This window comes from Microtus pennsylvanicus, chromosome 1 (assembly GCF_037038515.1).
Source record: "Microtus pennsylvanicus isolate mMicPen1 chromosome 1, mMicPen1.hap1, whole genome shotgun sequence".
Classification (NCBI taxonomy): domain Eukaryota; kingdom Metazoa; phylum Chordata; class Mammalia; order Rodentia; family Cricetidae; genus Microtus; species Microtus pennsylvanicus.
Window position 1 is genome coordinate 72074747 of NC_134579.1, and position 24178 is coordinate 72098924.

Genomic DNA, 24178 nt, shown 5'->3' on the forward strand with positions numbered 1-24178 from the left:
AGATGTCTCTCTTTTCAGTTTTGAAACCTACACTCAACCTCAGCTGTACCTTAGCCTCACCTGAGGGGGCTTTTAAATTAAAGTTTTGAAGTAAGGCTTTATTCTAAATGGTGAGACCCCCAAATTCCAGGGTGAGATCCCATGTACCTGAGACTTTGACCACCTGCCTGTGGCATTTTAGATACTCAGAAAGCATTGGTTATTTCTTACAAGTGACTAGTTGAAGCTGGGCTGTGGTGGTGCACACCTCTAACCCCAGCACTCAGGAGGCGGAGGCAGGCAGAGCTCTGTGAGTTCGAGGCCAGCCTGGTCTACAGAGTGAGTCCATTTCAGCCAGGGCTACACAGAGAAACCCTGTCTGGAAAACAAACAAACAAAAGCAAGTGACCAGTTGACTAGGGGCTTCCTCCAGGCTAAGCAGACCAGGGCCTCTTCCCTGCTGTGGGCCCTGTGATAGTCTCAGCGAGTGTCCAGACCTGAGTGGGCAGGCTGTCTACTGGCCCGCTGGCTGTGTAGACACAGCTGTGTAGGCTGCTTCCAGATCCCTCCCTGTTCCTGTCGAGGCGGTTGATGTCTGCACGGAGCACATGCGGAGAGAGCAGGGACAAGAGGGAGGCACACAGTTTGTATAATTACAACATTTAGCAAAGAGCATGCTCTCAAGGGAAATATTTTTAGTAAGATTTCGGGTTGCTTACTACACACACAACCATCTTGTGAAGCCACCTCCACCCTCCGCCCTCCAACCTATTCCTTTGCCCAGCTGACCGCACACGTTGGAGGGGGGGGGAAAGTAAATTTGAAAAAAGCCAGTGTTTTAAACTGCTCTAAATTATCTTGGCCCGGTTTGTCTCTCCTTCCTTCGCTGTCCTGACCACAGATGCCTAGGAAACAGTTAATCAAAACAAGCGCTTCTGATTGGCATCTCTGATTGCTACGATAGCCGGCCTGCCTCGGGTACTCACCTGGAATCCTTGTGTGATATTGCGAGTCTTTCATTTCCACTTCGCCCTTCAAGCAGGCTCTTCCTTCCTGCGCCTTTATTCGGGTGATTAGATGGTTCTGGCCACAACCGAAATAACTGCAGATGTGAGCTCAGCTGACTTTATTGCTCAGACCAGAAACCTCTTCCAGGTGTGCGAGAGGACCTCGTGTGGCAATAACTAGAAACCACAGAATGTTCCCGAATGATGTTCCCTATAACAACAAGACTTGAGTGTCTGGTGGGGTTGTGGGTGCCTTCTCTTTTCCTCAGAGGACAGCGCTGAGAACAGCGAGGCACGTGTGACAGGTGTGACGGGCGTGTAAGCCGGAAAGCAGTTCACTGCCAATGGCTTTATAACAAGACCATTTAAACAGCACCGGGGTAGCAAAACACATATGGAAGGTGGGAAATATATCACCTCCTGGCAGCTGAGGGCAAAGGCATGACGCACGGAATTGTCTTGCTGATAGCGTCAAGTACACCAGCTTGTCATAAAAGTCAGTGTGCCAGGTGTTAGGCACTTGGGAGATACGGGTTCTAAGGTCGTGCACAGCTATGTGGCTACACGAGACCCTGTCTACGTTCCTTGCTTAAACTGTCAGGAGCTCTTGTGGTACCTCGAATATTGCTTGAGCACTTACTATGTGCAAGGTGCCATGAGATCACTAAAATACCTAGGATAGGACCCTTATCCTTGAGAGTTTTTGACTCCGTGGCAGGGGATGTCAGGATTAAAGTTACCATGCTGTCTTTCAGGGTGTCTTGGTTGGTTGTTCGTTTTTGAGGCAGTCTCATTGCTAATCCTGCAGCCTAGGCTGCGTGGGACTCAAAGGGATCCACCCGCCTCTGCCTTCAGAGCGCTGGGGTGCAAGGCCTGAGCCTTCCACACCTGACACCGGATCATGCAGTCTCTCAACAGTGCTTGTCACAGTCTGCCACTGCATTTGTTTCTCTTTAGGTGTCATTAGTTTCACGCTTGCGGACTGGAAGCTCTGCTTACACTCTGTTGAGAAGATAGAGCAGGAAACTCACTAAGTCATTAAACCCTCCTAACGGTACCAGCAGGGAAACTTGAACACAGTGGAACTGATTTATTCGAAGTCACACAACTAAGTGGGGTCAACCTGTCTCGTTCTAGAGCGTGCACTCTTTAATCCCTGTGCTATACTATGTCATTTATTTCCTATTCTTTTGCTACCTGCTTCCTGCTTTAATCTGATAGACATTATAAACTAATAGAATAAGGTCCGTGACTGTGTTCTTAGTACCTGCTCACATCAGCATGGTATGTGGCCTAAATTTTTAGTGAAGTCAATCAGGGAAAAAAAGAAAGCCAATAAAATACACTTCTTTCTTAAATTTTGAGTATCTTGTGGGTGTTTTGCCCGCATATATGGCTGTACCATGTGCACGGCATACAAGAAGAAGTCAGAAGAGGGCAGTGGATTTCCCTAGAACCACAGCTACAGATGGTTGTGAGCCGCCATGTGTATGCTGGGAATCAAACCTAGGTCCTCTGGTGTAGTGGCCAGTGCTTGTAACCACTGAGCCATTTCTCCAGCCCCTATGTGATACTGTTAAACCATCAAAAAATCATGCCCGAGGCTAAAGACAGAAAGATGAATGCCACAAACATCAAAACAATTTGTTGCACGTTTCACTGTTTGTAAGATGGTGCCAGGCCTGCCAAGGCGTTTCCCCACCTGATCCGAAGAAGCCAAGGATAACAGGAAAGGGATTACACCTGGGCTCCCTCACCTGTGGGGTTTTCATGTTACAGAGATTCCCGTCTGTCCTCTCTGCACATCTAGCGCACACAGACTAAATCTTGAGCCAGGTGAATCAGCCAGGTACTAAGCCAGAGACGAACCCAGAGTTAAAGGACTGTACACCAAGTCTAATACCTTTCAGGCAGAGAGCACAGGAGTTGTTAGCTGCCGTGAGTGTGAACCACACATCTTGTTGCGGCGTGGGAGGCAGGCCCCCTGGTGGTCCAGACTGCGCACAGGCCAGCCGTGTGTATGTGGAGGACGTGTGGCCATCCTTTCCCAGGGCCTCTTCACTTTGTGCCTCGGCTATTTCATTCTTGATATTTTTCTTCAGACTGCACAGTTTCCATTTCTTGGCCCTTTCTTTCTCTGTCAACTCCACCACAAGGAAGACTTTGATTTCTTCTGCTTTGTCTGGGGACAGCGATCTGCACTTAAGTTATGCTGTTCTTTGGTCTCCTGCAGGCCTGCATCTTTACCCGTCTTCTTTCCCTTCTCTATTTTGCTGTAGCCCGTGAGGTGTATGGATAGCTTGGGTAAGCTTGCTGGGAAGATTGAGTTACTCTTAGCTGAAAGGAAAATGACAACACTATATACAAATAAAGCAAAGCTAGCCAGGGTGACCAGAGTAGACAGCTTAGTCATAGCAACACTGGCCCCTCCAAACTTCGTAAGATCTGAGGGAAGCCGGGCGGTGGTGGCGCACTCCTTTAATCCCAGCACTCAGGAGGCAGAGGCAGGCGGATCTCTGTGAGTTCGAGACCAGCCTGGTCTACAAGAGCTAGTTCCAGGACAGGCTCCAAAACCACAGAGAAACCCTGTCTCGAAAAACCAAAAAAAAAAAAAAAAAAATCTGAGGGAACCTACGTGACTTAGCAGCTCCTGCAGCCTAAGCCCTGATAGCTCAAACTGAGGCCAGGGCAGGGACATCAGAACTTGAATGTTTGAGTCCTTTGGAAGCCTCTGGAAATTCGGTCTGGCATAGGTACAACAGGAGAACTTAGGAACCCAGAAGGAAAGGATAAGGGTTAGTGAGAGAGTTTGGTCCCAGAGTCTTTGTAAAAGGTAGGAGAGGAGAACCGACCCCTCTGCTCTCTGCATGCCCCCCACACACCGTGCACACAAAGGATGATAATAATAATGTTTCTAGGTTACGTTAAAGACTGCCACTGTAGTCCTTAACGCCATAGTTTTTCGTACAGCACAGGATGTTAAGCGGTGTGCTCTCTCTCCTTAAACTTTCAGGATTCACGTATGAAAAGGACCCCAGGCTATACTTCGATGACACCTGCGTGGTGCCTGAGAGACTAGAAGGTAAGATGCCTATCCACAACTCGGTGCCGCGCCACTGGAAACCACTGCTTTCTGTGCACATCCATGAAAAGCTCCAACCCCAATTATAACATATGGACCCCTGTCCCCTGCAGGCAAGGTCAAGCAGGAGCCCACCCTGTATCGAGAGGGGCCTCCTTACCAGAGGCGAGGCTCTCTTCAGCTGTGGCAGTTCCTTGTCACCCTTCTTGATGACCCAGCTAATGCCCACTTCATCGCCTGGACTGGCCGAGGCATGGAATTTAAGCTGATAGAACCGGAAGAGGTGAGTCTGGGCATCTTCCTTTTTATTTCTGCTGCCGCAGTGAAGCAGCATGGAGTTTGTTTAGACTCGACACTTACAGAGGGGTAGACTCTGCTGGGGCGGGGAGGCAGGACAGCGGGGAGCATGGTGGCAGGAGAAAGCAGCTGAGCGAGCATTAACATGAAGCAAAGAGAGCAAGCACCAGGAACGGCTCAGGACTGTGGAACCTCAAAGCCTATCTCCAAGGACGTCCTTCCTTCAGCAAGGCCATGCCTTTGGGATCTCTCCCAAACAGCTCCACAGCTGGGCACCAGTGGGGCGTGCCGTGGGGCACGTTTTCTTCTTTAAACCACCGCGGCCGATGCTGGATGTGAGTGAGGCTTTTGTGTTTCAAGTGTGCATTGCCTTCTCATCTTCTCTCCAGCTGGTGGGCACAGTAGCGTTCTTCCCGTCAGTAGGTCAGTTTTCTGCATGTTGCCAAACGAACAGGCAGGGTTCATTCTAGAACATGAAAACTGTTTTAACACTCCTGGGGAGAAAAAAAAGTGAGGGGCGAAGGCATGATAGCAGGCTGTGTTCTTCCTTGTAATGCTTTGGAAATGCTGTTTCTGCAGCACAGACTCAAACCTAGTCTGTTACAGCCCGCAGCTGAGGCTGTCTGAACATACCGTGTGTTACAGCCTGTTGTTCTCACCCCTAGTCTGTTACAGCCCGCAGCTGAGGCTGTCTGAACATACCGTGTGTTACAGCCTGTTCTCACCTCTAGTCTGTTACAGCCCGCAGCTGAGGCTGTCTGAACATACCGTGTGTTACAGCCTGTTCTCACCTCTAGTCTGTTACAGCCCGCAGCTGAGGCTGTCTGAACATACCGTGTGTTACAGCCTGTTCCTCTCACCCCCAATCTGTTACAGCCCGCAGCTGAGGCTGTATGAACGTACTGTGTAATGCATATCCTACTACATATCTCTTTTCCTTTTTAACATGAGTTTGTTTAATGTGGGTCTGCACATATCGTGGCGTATGTGTGAAAGGCAGAGGACCACTTAGGGGATCAGTTCTCTTCCTGTGTGGGGGGCTCAGGGATCAAACTCAGGTTGCCGGAATTGGTGGTGACAGCAGGTGCCTTAACCTGTTGCCGTCTCACTGACCCCACTACATACTTCATATTCTCTAAATGGTTTTAAAGTATTTATTTTATAAACATGTATGTATGTATGTGTGCCTGGGTGTATGTTGGTATACCATATGTGTGCAGTACCCATGGAAACCAGGAGAGGACATTGGATCCTGGAGTTACAGGTGGTTGTTAGGCGGTATGTGGGTGCTGGGAATCAAACCTGGGGCTTTTACAAGAGCAGAGAGTCTTCTTAACTGTTGAGCCAACTCCCCAGCCCGAGAATATAAATACTTTTTCCCTTTTTAAGTATGTTATGTAGGATCCCGGTTGTTGAGTTTAGTTGTAGGGTTATTATTGCTGTGATCAAATGCCATGACCAAAGCACCTTAGGAAGGAAATGGGTTTTGTTGTTGTGGATTTGGTTTTGTTGTTGTTTGTTTGTTTAACTAATGCCTCCACATCCTTGTTCATCATCCAAGGAAGTCAAGGCAGGACCCTGGAGGCAGGAGCTGACACGGGCCATGGAGGAGTGCTGCTCGGCCAGCTTTCTTATAGAAACCAGGACCATCAGCCCGGGGTTGTCCCTGCCCACAGTGAAATGGACCCTCCCATGCCAATCACTAATTGAGAAAGTACTCTATAGGCGTGGTTCTCAACCTTCCTAATGCCTCAACCCTTTAGTACAGTTCCTTGTGTTGTGGTGACCCCTAACCATAACATTATTTTCATGGCTACTTCATAGCTGTAATTTTGCTGCTTTGATGAATCATAATGTAAATATCTGGTATTCGCATCGTCTAAGGCGACCACTCTGAGAGGGTCGTTGACCCTTCCCCAAGGGGTCACAACCCATAGATTGATAACTGCTGTTTTACAGACTTGCCTGTCAGCCCAATTTGATGAAAGCTTTTTCTCCATCGAGGCTCCCTCCAAAAAGGAAACATTGTTACCGTCTTTTTGCCCAGAACTTTTCAAAGAAAAACCTAAAACTGAACCCACAGCTTTGTCTTCAGTGGGTACCATGTCCCCATAGGACCCATTTCTGAACACACAACCTAGGGAATTAAACCAGGCTATTAGTGCATCGCAGGCCAAAGGGAGTGATTTTTCTTTTTCATTTGGTTTAGGGTTTTAAAAATTGTAGGTGGAAAAGATACACACACACACACACACACACACACACGCTCACCGGCCGACATACACTGCTTTAATAGTGCGTGGTTAGGCAGCCGCTGCCCCTGAGTTGGTACAATAGAAATGGGAACAGCCCTCTTGGGAAGCATCCCATTAAGGATCGCAGAGTGAGCAGCAGAAGGCAACAACCTGACACTCTGTTTGGAAGAAGGACGTGGTCTGAAGGCAGAGATAGAAAAAGGAGGAAAACGTGGAATAGAAACTTGGGACATCCTGCATTGGTCAGAAAAGGCAGGCTTCATTTAAAGTAGTATAAAACATGGGTTTTATATACAGAGCGCCTGCCACCCAAGAGTGGCGATTCCAGTGTGGATCCCCAGCACCCCTGGGACATCCAGGCAGAGCTCCACACATCTGTAATCCCAGAGTAAAGACAGGCAGCTCCCTGGAGCTCATTGTCTGTCCAGCTTCATCAGACGGATGAGTTCCAGAGATAGAGAGGCTTGCTTTCAGAAGGTAGAGCACAGTTGAGGAAGACGTGTAACCTCGGGCCTCCCTGTGAGCACAGCACCACGTACACACTGTGTGCACACCATGTCTGTGGCATTCCCTGTCTCCTGTTTATTCGCAGACATGCTCTCAATGGGGAGTACTACAAACAGCCTCTGATTGGGCTCAGCTGTGCGGAGATGGAGCCTGAGCCGCCAGCCGTGCTGGGGCGGGGGCCACTGCCCCACATAGGCTACCCCTTCCTCCCTGCTTTCCTGATAGTGCGGCCTGGCTAATGCGAGGTTTGGTGATAGGCTCGTACCCTGACTCACCAAGGCTTTCGGAAATGGAAGGCAGCCTGTCCGTGTGGGCAGCCCTTATTGATTCATCTCATTCACAAACAGGAGCTTTTATGGCTTTATTGCCACCGCCTCGGGCCTGAGCACAGGCTGTCCAGCTGCAGGTAAACCTGGTTATGAACCTCAGCAAGGCTGTTATTGAATCTTCCGCTCTCCTACCAGCGGTCAGGAAAATGATGGACAGATGGCAGAGGGCCCCTGCTTTCTCACTTTAATGAAGGAACCAATATTAACCCAAAATGCTCATAAATGCCAAGCGGCTCCCAAGTCACCTGGGTGAAGCCCATGGCAGCCCTGAGCCTCTCTGTTGACTGAGCAGCAGTCTTCATTGCGGTGTTTTGGTTTGTTTTGGTTTACATCGATGCATTTTTATTGTGGGGGTGGCACATGTGCTGCATCAGGGGATAGCCCACAGGAGTGAACACACACTCTCACTCTTTCCCTCTCTCTCTCTCTCTCTCTCTGTCTCTCTCTCTCTCTGTCTCTCTCTCTCTCTCTGTCTCTGTCTCTCTCTCTCTCTCTCTCTCTCTCTCTCTCTCTCTCTCTCTCTCTCTCTACCATGTGGGTCCAGAAGATCCAGTCCAGGGGAGCAGATGCCTCTGCCCACTGAGCCACCCCACCCTTGTTTCTTGAGGAACTGCTTTTTATTGCCAGCCTTGAGGTCCTTGGCGTGCTCATGCTCCCCAATGCAGGGCCCTTTGACATCTTCGGAGCCCTGAGCCTTGTCCTGCACAGTGCTTGGTCTTTTTTTTTTTCCCTCTTCCATGCCTTGTGTAACTGTGATGACCCTGTCCTTTGCTAAAGTCAGGAAGATACCACCAGCTCCCAGGGAAAGCTGGAAGAACTTGTCGTGGGGGAGCTTAAAGGGTGAAGCCGAGGAGGAAGCTGTTGGGGATGTAATTGTAGGCAGCTGTGTGGCTGAGTAGTGCACTCTGGGTAATTATCCATAATATCCATTACACTGTGCATGGAAATTGTGGTTGTAGCTCTGCGTTCTGGCAGGCCCCCTAATCAAATGTCTTTTGATCGTCACCCAGCTTAGCACCCTCTCAATTATGACTGACTCGGCTTTAATCTGGAGCCATTTTAGCTGTGAATCTGCATTAATAGGAATATTTGTGGGGGGGGGGAGGGAAGGGTTGTTTGTTGAGCATGGCAGATAAGTGACACCGTGGGAGGCTGGGCTGCTGGTGAGAACCACACCTTGTTCTGTGACCACTTACTCTTAGAAGAGGAATAGGTGAGGCGTCCCGCCCCCCCCCCCATTAGCCTCGGCTCCCAAAGTGTATATTCTATAACTTACTACTTGGGGAGCAGAAGGAAGAGGCGAGCTGGCAGTGTGCTCTCGCCTGCTCCTCCTAACACCAAACAGGGACAGCAAGTCTCCAGCTGCATCACGCATCACTGTGGAGGGAGCAGTGTGGCGAGGCCACTGAATCACAGGGCACCAGCCTGGAGGATGAGTCGGTAGCTATAGCTACCAGAGCAGCTTGGAATCTGCACGTGCACGAAGCCTCTCTCCAGGAAGCTGCCGCATGCGCTGACAGCAAAGGGGTCACCACTCAAGCCGAATGAAGACAGGGCAAAATCGTTTTCTACCACCCAGTGGAGGAAAGAGACGAAGCCAGCTGCCTTGACACTCCCTGTCGCTTGTGGCAGACAGGTTAACAGCTCCAGAGTGTGACTTGCTGTCGAACCTTGCAGGACTGAGATGAACATAGCAAATTTCTCTTCTTACCAGTATTTCCATTGATTTGAAATAGTTACCTTTGCCGGGTGGATTGGCACACAACTTTAATCCCAGCACTTCAGAGGCTGAGATAAGTGGACCTCTGTGACTTGAGACCAGCCTGGGCTACATTCCGAGTTCCAGGCTAGCCCCAGCTACATAATAAGATCCTGTCTCAAATAAAAATGGCTGCTAACCAGGGTTCGCTTTTAGCTGAATTTTGCCTCCAAGATTTTTGGTGGATTGCCCTGGTATAGTTAGGGCAGATGAATTCTTCTTTCCCAGATCGTCTCTGGTATTGGCTAGAGGTCATTTTAGAATCCTGCCCCTGCATTAGCTGATGTGAACTTCTCTTTGTGTGTCTGTCTCAAAAGAGCAAGTTGGGGTTAGTGGTGCATGCCTACGATCTAAGCAACTGGGAAGCGGGCGCGGGACGATTGAAAGTTCAAGGCCAGCCTGGGCAATGTAGAGAGGAGATCCCATCTCCAAATAACGCAATTTAGAAAACCATCAAAAGGATGTCATTAGGTGGTCTTTTTTGAAGTTTCCAAAAGTGACTGAAACGAAGACATCAGGCATCCCACGTTTTCACGATCGATCTGCCTTGACAGCTGCCCTCCCAAGTGCGACTGAAAGTTTAGATGGTGGAGATCAGAACTTGCTGCCCTGATAATTGAGTAGAGCCCAGTAGGAAATTCCCCTGCTGTAGCGCCTTTGCCCAGAGCTCCAATTACATCTCCCCATCCCTGCACCTCAAGCGGACCAGGTTGCTGTAATGCGCTTTCGAGCTGTGTGAGAAGCCCTGTTAATTTTTCATTAAATGGCTAATGGTGCTGTGTGCTTTACTGTCCGTCCTCAGATCTGCGGGGAGGGAAGGTGGGATGGCAGGAGGCCGAAATGACCTGAATCCCTTTAGTCCGTGAGCTGCAATAAGTAAACATCTCGCAGCCCCTCTCCAATCTTATTAGAATTGAACTTGGGCTCTGCAGGCCCATTAGCAGCTCGCTAACATGTTCCTAATGTCTCAGGAATGACCGTTCTAATTATCCCTTATTGACTGCTACAGAAACCATAGCACTTAATGGCAATATGTTAATGGTCTGTGAGTATTGGTCAATAATTCATAAACGGGGAAATAGTAGAGAGCCGGTATCCTCTGGGATGCTAACCAAGTCCTCTGCAGCCTTACCGTGTTAGGAGGCGTCTACCCCTAGGTCTCACCTCGCGAGAACTGTGGCCGAATCATCACCTTTGCTTAATATTTCATCTTGAGAGAAGTAAACGCTTTACTTTCCGAGTGAGAGAAGCCGTCGTCAGCCGGAACTGTTGAGTTACAGAACAGTCACCCCTGGGAATGTGTTTGAATCTTTGCTCTCTTGTTTCAGGTTGCTCGGCGTTGGGGCATCCAGAAGAATCGGCCAGCCATGAACTATGACAAACTGAGCCGCTCGCTACGCTATTACTATGAAAAGGGCATCATGCAGAAGGTGAGCGATGGCAGGTGCTTACAGCCCTCTGCCGCTTTCAAGGAGAAAGTGTCCCTAGCCTTGGCAGTAAGTACATTTACAGAAGCTAGAAGAAACCCGCGAGCCTCATAAGTGAGACTGGTAGAAGAGAACCTAGAAAAAACAAAAAGACAGGAATTATAAGATGGCGTGGTGCATAGCTACAGTGTCGGCGCTTGGGACGTAGAGGCAGGAGGATCAGAAACTCAAGGCCAGTTTCACCTACAGAGCAATTTCTAGGCCAGCCCAGGCTACATAAGATCCTGTCTTCAAAAACTTAAAATAGAAAGGAGACAAATAGGATATTTAAAGTAGTTTTAGGACTGGAGAGGTGGCTGAGCGTTTGAGAGCTCTTGCTGCTGTCTAGGGACCTGACTTCAAATCCCAGCACCCCCGTCAGACAGCTGACAGCCTTCGGTAACTCCACCGGTACTGTACACGTGATACACATAACATACATTCGGGTCCACATGCATACGTGTTTTAAAAATGGACACTTTTTTTAAAAAATGCTTTTAATGTTGTTGAGTATATGACCAAAGTTTTATGTGAAAGGCACAAGAGGAAATTGACTTCCTCTACTTTTCTTGACTGCTTCTGGTTACAAAAGACTCAGATACTTGGGCCAACTGCTGTTGTATATGTAAAGGAACACATGAAGGAATTGACCTAAGATTTCTACTCCACAGAGCTGGAACCCTTAGTTGTTTAAACATTTGGGATACAGCGATCTACATTGTTGTCATCGCAGCAAGAAACCCTTTCAAGGAGTTAGAAAAATAGACAATATATTTCTCTCCTTTTTTTTTTTTTTTTTTTTTTTTTTTTTTTTTTTTTTTTTTTGATTTTCGAGACAGGGTTTCACTTTTGCTTTGTAACTTTGGAGCGCACTCTGTAGACCAGGCTGGCCTCGAACTCACAGAGATCCTCCTCTCTCTGCCTCCCGAGTGCTGGGATTAAAGGTGTGCGCCACCAGCCACCCAGCATCTGTTTCTCTTTCAAGTCAGTACAGCCTGTAACTTAAGAGACCCCAGAATTTGTCAGATAGCAGCTACAGTCATTCAGCATGAGGTTTTTCTTTGCAGTACAGAAAATAAAGCCTACTTTGGAAAAGCCACTACAGAGTCCTCATTAGGATAGGGGTTAAGGGGCCACAACCTTAAAATACCATTGATAAGTGGAAGGTAAGACTGATTGTACCTTTTTTAAGTAGCACATATATGCTATACGTCTCCCGAGAGTCTAATATTTACACACGGGGGCAGCCTTTATGGCACAGACTGTGTATCCTTCTCTGAAATGTGTAGAACAAGAAGCATTTAAGGCTTTGAAGTTTAATTTTAAAAAGAAATTGGAGCATTTTCAGTCTTCAGTTAATCTGTGCCTCTGTCCTACAGTCAATATTAGGAGATTTTTATCTCCCCCAACCCATTTAATATCAGATCACATCTCCAATACAGGGAAAAAATGTTTTATCGTTTACTTTTCTGTTGCTCTGATTAAAACACAATGACCAAGCTGGATGGTGGCCACACAAATCCCAGTACTCCGGAGGCAGAGGCAGGTTTGTGAGTCCATCCTGGTCTACAGAGTCAGCTTCAGGGCAACCAAGGCTGAACACAGAAACCCTATCTTGGGAAGAGGGAAAAAAATCAACATGACTAACGCAGCACATAGAAGGAAGGATTTGTTTGGGCTTAAGGTTCCAGCGGGTTTAAGAGTCCATGATGGCAGGAAATGGCAGACAGTGCAGCAGGAATGGAAGCCAAGAGCTCACCTCTCGGGCCACAAGAAGCTGAGACAGCCAACTGGAAGTGGCACAAGGCTTTGAAACCTCAAAGCCCTTCAGCAGTTACATATACTTGCCCCACAAGGGCACACCTCCTAAGCACACCCTAGTTAGTGGCACTAACTAGGGACCAAGCGTGCAGATGCCTGAGATTATAGGTGTATTTCCCGTCCAAACCACTGCAAATGATGTCATTCCTCAGTTAGTCCCAGAGCTCCAGATCAAATATGAAGGAGTGTAAATTCTAGGCACAGTAGCTCAGAACTAAGGACAAAGAGACTCTTGATTTCTGGGTATAGGAAAGCCCAGAAGTGTGGCTTCGGCAGGTTCATATCATAACTTTTGTTAGTAGTAGCCTGTTGGGTCATGTACCATTTCTTATCCCTTACAGTGAAAATGCAGGGCTCTGGTCCAACCTCAGGATAATAGACCTGAAAGTCTCTACGTGATAATAATGTGCTCCCATTGCTTTATTATAACCGTGGCTAAATGAGGTGATTTAAAGGTGAAGTGGCCTGTCAGTGTCAAAGGTGGTTCATGCCCTCCTAAGTGGAACCGAGTTGAGACAGCGATGACACCGGTGATGGAAGCCATGCTGCTCTTGGGTTATTGTGGTGCCATCCACCCAAGAACAGGATATAGAGAGAGCCTTGGTAGTACAGACTTGTCCCAGTGCTCAGGCAGGAGGATTTTAAATTCAAGGCTAACCTGAGCTACATAGTGAGTTTCAGTTTAGCTTTGGTTACGTCGAAAAGACTCCACCTTAAAAATTAAAAAATACATAAATGAATGAATGAACAAACAAATGAATAGTCAGGATGATTAACTCTCTCCATCTGCTGCCCCTGGGGCTTGCTTTGGTGCTTGTATTCTCTGTGCTGATAAGCGTGATCCCTGATTTCTAGTATCAGGTGGAAGGGAATATTGACACAGATGTGCGCTGGAAGAAGTGCCACCAAGGATCAGCTGTAAGGGCTCCGGGATGTCTGGTTGTCCTTCTGCCTCTGGCTGCACCTGCAGCAGAGTTAAGCCCAAGGCTGGGGAGCAGGGTCCGGACCTCTGCTACACTGAGATGTGAGATCTCAGCAGAATGACAGATCTGGGCTAACCCAGACATTGGGGTGTTTTAGTATTGGTGTGCGTTCGTAATCAGGAATTGTAGCTGCGGTCTACAGTGCCTGACAGATTTGCCTGTTCCTCTCTCACTGTTACTGAAGAACCAACAGAGCCTGGGCTAGCAGCATGACAAGGTCCTGGAGTAACCAAGACCTTTGGGTTGTACTGTCACCAAGTGCAGATGTGTGCAGAAACTAAGGCAGGAGAATTTTAAGCCCAAGGCCAGCCTGAGCTGCACAGTGACTTTCCAGTTCAGTAGACCCATGCACAAGCAGAAGTGTCAGAAGCAGGGTTTGGAGCTTGGAACAGACTGAGGTCCACAGAGGCTGTCTTAATCAAATTCTTAACCCAGGCTTGGGAGATTGCTCAGTGGTTAACGTTTTTTTTCCATGCAAGAGGGCTGGAGTTCAGATGCCCAGATAAATAGTACACGGGTATAGGACTCCCCTGTACTTCCAGCCTCAGAATTCCGCTGTGTCAATCTCTAAAGCTATTTCAGCAAGCTGTGGGTTTGATTGAAGAGTCCCTGCCTCAAAGAATAAGGTGGAAGAGTGATGAAGAAGGCTGCTGGTCGCAACTGTGGGCCTCTGCACTTACAGATGTGCTCACGGCGCACACACGCACACACAAAGAAGGGAGAAGTAGCAAGGGGCTCTGAACCCTTCAAAATAGCACATCCATCCTGGGAAAACTGTAAGGTTTGGAGGTCACTGGAAATGTGGGTCTGTCATCTGCATTGTCTTTAAGTCCCTGTATCTCCCCTAATGCAACCAGGCTGCCCGAACTGTCAGTGTAAGATGGAGTGAGGCTTGCTGCTGAAAGAGCTTAGCAGGCTTGCATTTGAAATTCAAATACCGTCTTCTATAATACTTCACTGTGGTGTCAACAAAACCCTTGGCAGGTAATAGGTCCCTGAGATGCGATTGGAATAATCAGCTACTAATTAGCCCTTCTATTCTTGACTCCCTGAGAGATTGGCCTCTTAAAAATGTCTTTGCTTGAGCCCCACACCCTGTCCCAGCTGAGTCTTGCATTGTGTGCTCTAATGCAGGTGGCCGGGGAACGGTACGTCTACAAATTTGTCTGCGACCCCGATGCGCTTTTCTCCATGGCCTTCCCAGACAATCAGCGTCCCTTCCTGAAGGCAGAGTCAGAATGCCCCCTCAACGACGAGGACACCCTGCCACTGACTCACTTCGAAGACAACCCTGCTTACCTCCTGGACATGGATCGCTGCAGCAGCCTCCCCTATGCTGAAGGCTTCGCTTACTAAGTTTCCGAAATGGCTGAGTGGCCAAACCCTAGAGCTAGCAGTCCCCATTCAGGCAAATGAGGGCAGTGGTTTTGTTTGTGTTCTTGGCTGTTCCTAAAGCTTGCCCTTTGAGTATTATCTGGAGACCCCAAGCCATCTCTGGATTGACACCCTTAAAGACAAATTACCTTGGCTAGGGAGTGGGGACAGGGAGAGACAGAAAAACCACCACATGACTGGTGATTCTGAGATTTGGTGAGAAGAGATGAAAGTGGAGCCTCCTTGCCATTGAGGACAACATGTGCAGAGCAGTCCCTTGCTCAGGTTAGCGCCCACGAAAGGGGACCGAGTGTATGACAATCCGCCATGACCATGGACTACTAAATGCCTTTACATAGAAGGGCTTTGACTTGCACAATTCTATGGAAAGAAACCGCACACCCATAGGAAAGTCGAAGGCTCAGTTGGGGAGGCTCAGATCGTTAAGGCTTGAAGTAAACAAAAGTCCTGGAGCTCAGTCTGAAATGTTTCCCCCTTAGCCCAGAACTGGGGAGGCCGGGGCGGCTATTAGCCACTCCATGGTTCTCTGACCGCCACTCCCCTTGAGCCTTCAGCCAGAGTGGTCACCAAGTAGATCAAGCCCCTCTACTCCCAGTCACATGGCTGAGTGCGGATGGCTTTCATTTTAGAAGAAAGACTAACACTTGACAGTATTTTGTTTTGCTTTGATTTAGGGGGATCATTTTGTTTTGGTGGTTGTTTTGGAAAAAAAAAAGAAAACAGTTTCTATAAACTGATTTTTGTAGTTTTGGTATTTAAAGCAAAAAAACAAAAAACAAAACAAAAACCTTTTGGTAACTGTACAATGTCCCTTAGGCAGGGCCGTGCCCACTTACGAAGACATTGCAGCTTAAGAGGGGCTCGGCTGGGGCTTCCCTTTGCCATGTAGAAGCCTGCTTGGTGCGCTGTGCACCAGAGAACCTCTTGAAACATTACACCTGGTTTGTACCTTCTCGAAGTGTGCAGGGCAGCCTGGACACAGCTTCGACTCTCTGTGTATAGTTCTTGCTCTCTAACTTGCCCTCTCTGGGAAGCAGATGTACATACTACACGTCACATCCATTTAACAACTGGTCACCTGGTGGGAGCCGCAGAGGCATCGTCTCGGTTTTCTTTTCTCTTTCCATTTTGGACCTTCACCCCCGCAAAAGGGTTCCCTTGGATCTGAAACTTACCTGTCACGGGCAGGTAAGACAGTGCTAGCTCGCATCCTGGCTTCCTGCTACTCTCGTTTTTACATTTTTATTCTGATTGCTGTATTATATTGGGAATGTTTTAAACAACCAAACTGAAGAGGTATGGAAGTCGGGTCTGGAGTGGAGGGAAAGTCACCGGGGAGCGCCGGTATCTTGCTGCCCGCCCGCCACCCTGTTGACAGGCCTGTTGTTCTTGACACTCCACATGCGATAAGGGTGTCCTCTTGTGCAGGACCCAGAACTGACTTGGGGGGGGGCAGGCTTTGCTGTCCTACACTGAGGCACTCCGTAGCCCTCTCACCCATGTGAAGAGCTTCACAGGGACGAGGGGTGTATTTTTGTAGCTATGGGAAACCAAGGTTTTTCTCTTGAGAGCTGGTCAGCCCTCAGAGGTGTCAAGCCTGAAGCTTGGGCCTTAATTAGCATTGTGCTCTAAGGAAAGGCCTCTTCCTAAAGGATATTTATAGCTTTCTAATCTACACATAGCCTATACATAGATGCGAGTTTTACCCAGCCGGCTCGAGATTTATTTGTTGTAAATGCTGTATAGATTGCTTTGTTTGTTTGTTTGTTTTCCTTTCCTCCCTTCTACTGGTTTGGGGTTTTTTTGTTGGTTTTTTTTTTCCATGTTTATGCTGTTTTATTGGGTATGAAAAGAACCTTCTGTAACCTGAGCTGCCCCTCCCCTGCTGTGGCTGCACAGCCTGTGCTGTCGAGGGACACAGGACAGCAGCGTCATTTGCATTCCCACTGGACTCATGTGCCCCCCCAAATAGATGTTTCCTTCAGGGTGTGGGGGCTGTTCCATTTGTTCGCTGCTTTTCCAGAGTGTGGAAAGTCTACAGTGCAGAAAGGCTTTAACCCGCCTTTGATTTGAAATACCCCCCTGCGCAGGGCTGTGTACATCCTGCTGAGCTGCGTTATATTCTGTACTGTGTACAATAAAGAAGTTTGCTTTCCTTTACGAGCTCCTGATGCCTGCCTCTTTCTTGCCCTTGCTTGGTGTTCTCATTTTCAAGCAAGCGAGAGCCCCGGGGCTTCCTCTCAATTCCCCACCCCTACCCTTGCCTTCAGCATTTAGCCTTAATGGATGATGGAGTAGAAAGAAGGGTTTAAAATCTGATCCACAGGCAGGTGGTGGTAGCGCACACCTTTAATCCCAGCACTTGGGAGGCAGAGACGGGTGGATCTTCTCTGAGTTCGAGGCCAGTCTGGTCTACAAGAACTAGTTCCAGGAGAGCTAATGCTGTTACACAGAGAGGAAGTTCAAGACAGCCAGAGCTATCCAAGGGGATGGAGGCAGAAATCCTACCCTAACACAAGGTGACCAAAATTTGCCCCCAGGAGCGCTCAGTAATTTTCTCTCCTTAAAGCATGATTCATTTGAACCTTGGATTGTGTGAAAAGATTAGCTTGCCAGGGCTTTTTACTTTTTGAGTCGCAGCATTTTTTTTCTAGCTCAGCCCCTCTGGTTGATAACTTTGAAAACTTGTAAGCGCAAAGACCATTTCCTCGTTTTCTCCCAATAGGTTTTTCTTTTTCTTTTCTTTTTTTTTTTTTTTTTTTTTGATTTTTCGAGACAGGGTTTCTCCGTAGCTTTTTGGTTCCTGTCCTGGAACTATCTCTGTAGACCAGGCTGGCCTCGAACTCACAGAGATCCGCCTGCCTCTGCCTCCCGAGTGCTGGGATTAAAGGCGTGCGCCACCACTGCCCGGCCCAATAGGTTTTTCTTTGGGCGAGTGAAGTATTTTATTGATGTTATTTTATTGATGATAGTCCCTCAGAAGAACTAGTTTGTTGTTTTTCCAGTTGTGTAACAGTAGGTATCTTGCATCCATGTTCACCTCTTACTCTTGGGGAAGGAGGGTGATAGCTACCTGTAATGCCACACACGGAACACTTGAGAAACGTGGAAGGTCACTGGCAGAACTCGGCAGCAGCTTGTGCGCAGGACCCCCTCTGCATCCTTGTTAGTGCACTTCTAACATGGGGCATTCCAGACTCCTATTGCAGAGTAGGAACAAAGTAGAGCCTTCCCGGGCCCAGAACAGAAGGCTTTCTGTAAGTTATCTGCTATCTTTTCTCTCGCTGTTTTACAAGCCCTTAAGTGTAGAAGCATCCGAGACTGAATTTGGTACAGAGCCCCTTCAGTGGGAACTCTTGGAGGGTGAATGAACGCCACATAAAACCCATTAGCTTCCGCGCATGAAGAAAAGATGCTCGGGGATCGGGGGCAGGGTGTGCAGGACAAAGGGGCTCTCCCTCTGCGCTCAGATTCCTGGTGATAAAGCTTTGACAGGCATCTCCTCATTGTGTGCGGGCTCATTATCTAGCCCAGGCTCCGACCCAGATCATTAACCTAATGCCAGAGGTCACCCAACACTGCTGCCCTGCCAGCGTTGGATGCTGGGATAAGGAAGCCAGAAAATGTGAAGTTTATTCTTCGTGGGGTCCCCTTTCACCAGCCAAGTTAGCAGAACAAGGCCCATTCAGCCGCTAGATGACAAAGAGGTGTCTGAGGGCCAAAGGATGTGGTTTGAAAGGCAGAGCTCTTCTCAATTGTAATGCAGCAGGGGCTAAGTTTGGAAGAAGAGCCTGGGAACTTTGGGAAGAGCCATTTGCCCCGCAGCCAGGTAGATGGAGCTTAGCTTATCTCCTTAAAAGAGGGCAGGGGTGGGAGGAGTTCTGAAAATGGGTTCTAGCCCAAATGTAAAATCAACACTGCTTCACTTGGGTGAAAATGCATTGTGCTTCATATAGATGGAGGGATCTATGGTGGGAACACAGACAGGAAGTTGTGTTCCAGTTTCGGCAAACACAGACCCTATGTCCAGCCTTTCCATAGCCCTTCCGGTTGAAGAGCTGGCTCCACACCCAGGCCTCAATTTGTTGACCTTGGCAGTGATCCTCAGATAACTAACCATTTGGTAGCACTTTACAGTTTACAGAGCACTTTTTTTTTTAAAGTCTCCATTATCTTTTTGGCAGGCCTTCTTAAATGGAAACACTTGGTTGAAATCAAATCTGAAAATATGGCTCTCAGCCTCCAAAATTATTCTCTTCAGAATGCTCACAGTGGCTACCGGAGACGCCAGACTAGACTCTGGGAGGCTGGGTGCCTAGGTTCTGGCCCCAACTCAGATCTTGGAGGGCATCCTGGGTCAGTGAAGGTACTGGTGAGGGGCTCCTTCCCTGAACTCCTAGGAGGAAGGGAGGAGGAGGCCTTTCCCAAGGAATTTAAGGTGTGTGTGTACTTGGGGCTGAGGGTAAACGGAACAGTTCAGAATATCATTGCTCCACCTTTATATAGTGCCCTTCTCCATTCAAGCATGTGCCGTTCATTGTTTAAGCACCTACTGGGTGCAGTTACTACTAAAGGCTTTAGAAACAGCAGTTTCGGGTTCAAGGTTGCTTTGTGGCATGCATGGTAATACGAAAGATGACCCTCCAGATGGTTACTGCTCCCCTTCCCAGCTCGTACTCAAACACTGTTCCAACATCTTCTGACCATCGGGACTCGATGCTACACAGTTACCCACTAACCTTTACCCCTGTTTAGTTCGTGTTAACACCAGGATATCAGCACCTTGTGTGCTGTCTACCAGGAAAGTCGCGCAGGGATTGATGTGCTGGGAACTGTTGGCCGGTGTGGCTCATTCAGGTGGTCGCAGAGCATCCGTGGCGTCCTCCGTGTTGCCCTTTAAACTCCGAGTAGGCTTCTCCCGGATGTTCTTGTCTCCATAGTGACGGGGAATGCGTCTGCTTTTCATCACTCAATGATGTGCAGGTTGCCGATTACGGGAATGACACTTGAGTCTGGGAGAATCACAGTGGAGCCTACCCAGTCCTTTCGCAGCTCTCGGACCACCGACAGAACATTCCCCCAGCCGAAACTCGAACACGTGACACACTGACTGGCAGTGTCCGGTAAACAGCAGCACCCCTTGGCTGGGGCCGCTCTGGGGTGTGTAGCTGAGGGAAAGCAAACACAAATCCTGGTCTTTGGGACCTTATGTGGCAAAGGAACCAGAAAGGGCAAAGGGAATAAACAAGCGCTAGCATTTGCCAGAAGACGTGAAGCACTGTGGGAAGGGGGTGGGGGAGACGGTGAAAGTGGGGTGGAAGGCTGCAGCTTTAAATCTTGAGGTTAAGGAAGACCACATGACTGAGCAAAGGCTTGAAAAAACAGGTACCGGGTAGTACTCTGAAAGCGGATCGGAGCTGGCTGGGGGTGTTGGGCACGGACTGCATTGCCACTTGAGAGTTGGGCGGTCTACAGGGAGAACTGAGGAGCAACGCCTCTGCCCCCATGGGCAGCTCATTCAGGACGCTAGGGTTTGCGTTGTTCTTAGCTGTTAAGAATTATCTGAGCATCGTGCCACAAGGACATGTGCTCAACTATGTTCATAGCAGCTTTGTTTGCTATTGCCAGAACCTGGAAACACCCTAAATGCCCCTCAACAGAAGAATGGATAAGGAAATGTGGTACATTTACACAATGGAGTACTACACAGCAGAAAAAAATAACAACAGCTTGAATTTTGCAGGAAAATGGATGGAGCTAGAAAACATTATTTTGAATGAGGTAATCCAAACACAGAAAAACAATTATCACATGTACTCACTCATAGGTGGTTTTTAAACATAAAGCAAAGAAAGCCAGCCTACAAACCACAATCCCAGAGAACTTAGACAACAATGTGGACACTAAGAGAGACTTACATAGATCTACTCTACATGAGAAGTAGAAAGTATAAAAAGACAAGATCTCCTGAGTAAATTGGAAACATGGGGACCTTGGGGGAGGATTGTAGGAGGGAGGGGAGAGGCAGGGAGGGGAGCAGAGAAAAATGTAGAGCTCAATAAATATCAATAAAAAAAAAAAAGAATTACCTGAGCTCAGGAGCGACCTCTTTGACTTCTAAAATTGAAAGGGACTGCAGAGGGCAAGGGAGGAAGCAAGAAAACCAAACCTTCAGCTGGACGCAGAAGACAGGGCAGGAGGAGGCAGACCCAGATGCAGGTTTAAGTTGGAGCCAGTAAGTTTCGGAAGGTTGTTGGGACAAAGGATATTTAATTACAGCTCCAAGGTCTGGGCCATGGCAGGCTGAAGTTGCTGTGGACTGAAACCTAGAAATAAACTTGAGGAGAAATGATTTGGGTTTGAGGAAGAGCTGGCCTCCACCCGGGACATACTTAACTAATGCACCCATTAGAAATCAGATGGGGAACTCAGCGGTGAAGAACGTTGGCCGCTCTCGCAGAATACCTGAGTTCAATTCCCAGTGCCCACGTGGTTCCTAGCAACGGCCCATAACTCCAGTTCCAGGGCTCTGGCACCATCTTCAAGAGCACAAGGCATGCACACAGTGCCCATACATACAGTCGCATAGGCGAAACGGTCATACACATAAAATAATAAATTAGGGGAGAAAAAGTCCGGGGGGGGGGGGGTAGAGGGGGGATGGACATCAGCTGGGCTGCCGAGTCTGGAGATAAGGAAGGAACTCCAGGCGGGAGCTAAGAATTAGAAGTGCGTATGGGAGTGCTAAGAGCCAAGACTGGATGGAATCCTTACAGGAATATGCATAGATCGATACGCCACAACTACCACATAGGAGAGCAAGAGTCAGCAACGGAGACTGGGAAACCCGGGGCAGGGAAGGGAGGGTAGCCAGGAAGCATCTTCCGGAGGAAGGCAGGCTCCGCTTTCTGCATGCTTCTAACGTGACAGAAGAGGATTGAGGCCGGAATAGCAAGATAGTCCGGGTTGACTTGTACAGGACGTTCCTTGGGATGGCAGACATAACAGCTCAGGACTACTGGAATTCAGAGTTGGAGTTAAGGCCAGGGGAAGCCCCATGGATTTCAAAACCTTGGCTTGAACTCAGCTCAGCTTCTTGCACGTCCTGCTGCCTCCAGGCACAACTTCTGAATGAGTGGTAGGATCCTTGCTCACCAGTTCATAGAGTAGAAAGCTTTCTGGAGAAGGAAGAGGAAAGAGCAGGCTGCTGTTGCTAGCACCTTCCCGCCCCGTGGGGTTCTGTTTATTCTTGTTTTATGTTCTTAGAGCACATTCCAAATTTTGGATCATTAAATGTTTGTAATTACCTTCTTCATAGCTTATAATTAGCATGTGTTCTTTGCGGAAAATTTGAAGAATCTATAGCCAGAATTTAAAACCGCTTTGAAAATTCAAACTGGAGGTCGTGTTTGACACCAGCGCTCTGCTTTCTCAGCACTGTTTTTAAAATATACAAGGTTGGGCCGGCAAGATGGCTCAGGGAAGGCATTTGCCGCCAAACCTGATGACCTGAGTTGAATTCCCAGAACCCACCTGGTAGGAGCGAATCAGCTCCCCACTGTCCACTGCCCACTCCATGCTTGCCATGGCGTATGCTTACCTACAGACATGCACACTGATGATTAAATCATCATTTAGCTTGGTTTGGTTTGGTTTTTTGTTATTTTTCTTTGTTTTTCAAGGTAGAATCTCTCTGTAACTTTGGCTGTCCTGGAGCTCGCTCTGTAGACCAAGCTGGCCTTGAACTCATCGAGATCTGTCTACCTCTGCCTCCCAATTGCTGGGATTAAAGGCGTGCACCCACCACCGCCCAGTTCATTAATTAACTTTTTAAAGCACAAAATTGGCCACTACTACATTGTACACCATCATGCAACTTGTTTTTTAAATAAACTATTTAAAAATCTTTCTAGTCATAAAGCTCAGTGGGTAAAACTCTCAGACAATCTTGAGGCCTGAGTTCAAAGTCCCCAGAAGTCATATGTGGAATCACATTTATCTGTCATCCCAGAACTCCTGGCAGAGACAGGAAAAAGATCTCTGGAAGTCCATCAGCTGGTTTGTCTGACAAAAACCAGGGCCTGGGGTGGGCAGCTTTAGTCTCAAGCAAGATAGAGGTTTGGACTAACACCCACGTTTATACTTTGATCTCCAGAACTGTGCTGTGACACACTTGTAGCCCCGTGCACATACATAATACGTATCATATACACACGTAAAGATTGAAAAACTTTTTACTGTACACCACCGTTTTTAATGACTGCATGCTATTCCATAGAACATGTCTAAGAGCCCCATTTGCTGGGAATAAAGGAACCACAAAATGAAGCCAAGTGTCACCACCAACCAAGATGAAACGCCTGGAACCAACTGCTGTCAATTTTACCTCCTGAATATCTCCCAGACCTGTCTCTGCCAGTCTTAGAACTCAGTCCACCTGGACTGCTGTGGGCAGCACTTAGCAGGTCTCACCACCTCCGCTCTTGCTCCACCCCAACCTCTTTTCCATATGTACTGAGTGATGGGTTTGGTTTTTTTTTTTTTAAAGCTCAGGGCATCCACACAGACAAAGAAGTTGTGGTTTCACTGCCAAGTGATCCTCTGTCTGCAAAGTGTGAACTATGCACCATGCACCTGGGTCATCTTAAAAACAGAGTAACTTAAAAACATAAATGGCAAACAATAGTGTATAATTCTGTTTACATGAAGTCTGAAATAGACAAAACTAAGATATAGTAATAGAAATCAGAAAGCTAAACAGGGCTGAAGGTCCGTATGCTGGTTTAGATCATTGTTACATGCGCACTGTAACAATGTAACTGTAGCTGTCTCCTTCCTGTCCAGCCTGGACATTCCCAAGTCCTGGGACCCACAATGTTACAACACCTCCAGCCCTGACCTCTAACCACCATAAAGTCCACGTGACCACACCTCACCCAAGGAGAAGATACTCCGCTGTCTTGCAAAACACTGATTAATCCCATGTTGTTTGCTGCTTCCAGTGGTTAGTGCTTCGTAAAATAGAACTTCTCACTGATTAATTTTTCACCCATGTGCGAGATTAGCTAACTGTTTTTCCCAGCAGAGTAGAAACTCCATAAAAGCAGAACGTATCTGTCTGGCTAACTGTGTTATCTCTAAAGCAGAAATTCTTAACTAAGGGGCTGGAGAGATGGCTCAGCAGTTAAGAACTCTGGCTGCTCTTCCAGAGGACTTGGGTTCAACTCCTAGCATCCACACGGCAGCTCATAAGTGTCTACAACACCAGGCCCAGGGGGTCTTCTGACCTGCACAAATG

General features: G+C 48.0%; 1 protein-coding gene across 4 annotated transcripts in view; it reads left to right on the forward strand.

The window, feature by feature from the left end:
* Etv5 (ETS variant transcription factor 5) overlaps window positions 1–17040 on the forward strand; it is a 64110-nt gene extending 47070 nt beyond the window's left edge. For all 4 annotated transcript variants that reach the window (XM_075967935.1, XM_075967942.1, XM_075967949.1 and 1 more), the window contains 4 exons: window positions 4000–4068; window positions 4182–4351; window positions 10544–10645; window positions 14620–17040. In XM_075967935.1, the coding sequence (XP_075824050.1) occupies window positions 4000–4068; window positions 4182–4351; window positions 10544–10645; window positions 14620–14841 (563 nt within the window). In that variant the 3' untranslated portion in view covers window positions 14842–17040. The remainder of the gene's footprint in view (window positions 1–3999; window positions 4069–4181; window positions 4352–10543; window positions 10646–14619) is intronic.
* Window positions 17041–24178: the final 7138 nt, after the last annotated feature.